Here is a 3,110-nt window from a genome sequence, read left to right as displayed (position 1 = left end):
AAAGAAAAGCGTTGAAATATGACAACGTACCGTATGGTTGGGGCTGCTCCTAGGCCTTGCCATCTACCTGACCTTCATTCATTCTCGATCTCTCTGTAGATGTTTCAACCATGAGTAATATTGTCTCCAACAAATGTTCTTTCCTTCTTCAACCTCAAAGAATCCATTCTCTTCTCAATCAGCTCTTCATCATCTTCTTTTTATTGCTGCTTCCCCATGCAAAATCAATTTCCTTCAACTTCTCTACTTTCCGGACAAATATGAATAACATAACATTCCAGGGCGATGCATTCACCTCCTCCGGATTTCTCCAACTTACAAAGAATCAACTCGACGCCTCCATCACTTACAGTGCTGGTCATGCCTCGTATGCCGAACCTGTGCGCCTCTGGGATGCCAAGACAGGGAGGCTTACGGACTTCTCCACCCACTTCACATTTGTCATAAAAGCCGTTAATATTTCAGAGCACAGTGACGGGCTCTCCTTCTTTATTTCACCATTTCAGTCCGACATCCCCAACAATTCAAGCGGCGGGTTTCTTGGGCTGTTCGATTCGGCAACCGCGCTCAAGATGTCTTCGAATCAAATTGTTGCAGTTGAGTTTGACACTTCCAAAAATGATTGGGATCCAAGCGATGATCATGTCGGAATCAATGTCAACACCATTGCCTCAGCGGCAGATGTCACGTGGAATAGTAGCATGAGGAATGGGTCTACAGGAAATGCATGGGTGAGTTACAACCAGGCCGGCTCAATGTATCTGAGCCATAGGCGAAATTTTGAAGTTGAACCTTATTTTTTTTAATATTTAAATATTAATTAAATAATATTTATTTTAATAATATTATTATATTTTTATAGTATTATTATTATTTTCATTCTTATTGCTGTTTTATGACTTTTAAGTTTAACTTTTAACTAGTTGTCCAAAAAAATTGATGTGACATATTTATTTTTTTGAGTTAATTAGTCTTATTTTACAATGGACTTATTATATTGGGGCATTATTGTAGAGGCCATAAATTTTTATAAGAAAAAATTGTGGGCCTTATTTTTTTAAAAAAAAAAATAAAAATTTGGGCCTTACTAACTGGGGGCCCTAAGCGACCGCCTCAATGGCCTAGCCATTGAGCCGGCCCTGGTTATAACCCAACCTCCAAAAATCTAAGTGTCTTCTTAACGTACGCTGCTAATCCAGTCTTCAATGGGAATTCTAGCCTTTCATATGTTGTTGATTTGAGGAATGTTTTGCCGGAGTGGATTAGAGTAGGTTTCTCCGCAGCTACAGGGAAGTGGATTGAGTTGCATTCAATAAGTTCTTGGTCATTCGATTCAACTTTGGAGATCAACGATGGAAACAGAAAAAACAAATTGGGGTTGGTGATTGGTTTGGCTGTGGGTTTTGGTGTATTGGGTTGTGGATTGGGTCTATTTTGGTTCATCTGCTGGAGAAAAAGGGCTGGAGGGAAAAGAGAAGATTTGGAAGGAGATATCAGCATGGATGATGAATTTGAAAAGGGAACCGGCCCGAGGAGTTTCACTTACCGTGAACTTATCCGGGCAACAAAGAACTTTGCCGAAGGAGGGAAGCTTGGGGAGGGAGGATTTGGAGGCGTTTACAAGGGATTGTTAAGTGAATCCAATACTGATGTTGCTGTTAAGAGGGTCTCAAAGGGATCAAAACAGGGGAAAAAGGAGTACATAGCAGAAGTGAGAATCATTAGCCGTTTGAGGCACAGGAATTTGGTTCAACTAATTGGTTGGTGCCATGAAAAGGGCGAGTTCCTTCTCGTCTACGAGTACATGCCTAATGGAAGCCTTGATAATGATCTTTTTGGTGGGAAGACTATGCTGACATGGGCAGTGAGGTATAAAGTAGCCCTTGGATTGGCTTCTTCACTCCTCTACCTTCACGAAGAGTGGGAACAATGTGTTGTGCACAGAGATATCAAGTCTAGCAATGTCATGTTGGACGCTAATTTCAATGCCAAGCTTGGCGATTTTGGCCTTGCAAGGCTTGCAGACCATGAATTAGGCTCGCAAACAACCGTTTTGGCCGGCACCATGGGCTACCTAGCGCCGGAGTGTGTTATTACTGGCAAGGCTAGCAAGGAATCCGATGTCTATAGCTTCGGGGTGGTTTCCCTTGAGATTGCATGCGGAAGAAAACCAATGGAGCCGAGGGTGGAACCTAGCAAGGTGAGGTTGGTGGAGTATGTATGGGAGCTCTATGGAAAAGGCCAGCTTCTTGATGCTGTTGATAAGGGATTGAGTATGGAATATGATGAGAAACAAACGGAGTGCTTGATGATCATTGGATTGTGGTGTTGCCATCCTGATCCCACCATCCGGCCGTCGGTAAGGCAAGTGATAAATGTTCTTAATTCTGAAGCTCCATTGCCAAACCTTCCATTGAAGTTTCCTGTGCCAATGTATTTTGCACCTCCAATGCATATGTGTAGATTCTCCTACACATCATCATCTGGTCTCACAGGGTCCAGCAAAGATCAGACGCAATGTTCATGTAGCAGTTGCTCTACTACTCATTCATCTGTTTCTGCCGGCTCTTAAAAAGCTCTTCTAAATTTAGGCAAAACTAATGTGTAGTTTGCTTCATTAAGTGCGCAATACTGTTTGTTTGTTTGTTTTTGTGTTTTTTTTTTTTTTTTGACATGTCCACACGAAAGAAAAGAGGGGAGATTCGAACTAGTGACCTTCACTTTATGAGGGGTGGTTCACAGCCGATTGAGTTACCCCATGAGGACTACTATGTTTTTATATAATCACACACACTTGGATAGAATTGTAAGCATTAATTATTAGGTTTGGGCTTGTATTGTAGATGTGTAGTTTGCTTCAATTACGCAATACTGTGTTTTTATTTATTCACACAAACTTGGATAGAATTGTAAGCATTAATTCTTAGGTTTGCTTCAATCAATTTTTATTTTATTTTTTAATCATACAAATTATTAAGAAATTTAATCAAGCATGCAGTTGATGCAGTGAGAGATTTCTTTTGGGATTGGGATCCCCAGCAATACCCATCAAATTGCCATCAAATTTTTTTTTTTAAATTCTGGCCATCCATTTTCATCTAACAGCTAAA

General features: G+C 40.7%; 1 protein-coding gene across 1 annotated transcript; it reads left to right on the top strand.

The window, feature by feature from the left end:
* The first annotated feature begins 260 nt into the window (after window positions 1-260).
* Window positions 261-2,572, top strand: LOC132172716 (L-type lectin-domain containing receptor kinase IX.1-like). The gene is made up of 2 exons (XM_059584273.1): window positions 261-735; window positions 1,134-2,572. The coding sequence occupies exons 1-2, from the start codon at window positions 261-263 to the stop codon at window positions 2,570-2,572; spliced, it is 1,914 nt and encodes a 637-aa protein (XP_059440256.1).
* Window positions 2,573-3,110: the final 538 nt, after the last annotated feature.

Source organism: Corylus avellana, chromosome ca2 (assembly GCF_901000735.1).
Source record: "Corylus avellana chromosome ca2, CavTom2PMs-1.0".
Taxonomy (NCBI): Eukaryota; Viridiplantae; Streptophyta; class Magnoliopsida; order Fagales; family Betulaceae; genus Corylus; species Corylus avellana.
Note: the sequence above shows the minus strand (reverse complement) of the source record. Positions and strands in the feature narration are given on the sequence as shown.

Coding starts and splice junctions, on each gene's coding strand:
- LOC132172716 (XM_059584273.1), top strand. CDS start 261: ATGAATAACATAACATTCCAGGGCGATGCATTCACCTCCTCCGGATTT. Junction 736..1,133: donor TACAGGAAATGCATGGGTGA/GTTACAACCAGG, acceptor CTAGCCATTGAG/CCGGCCCTGGTTATAACCCA.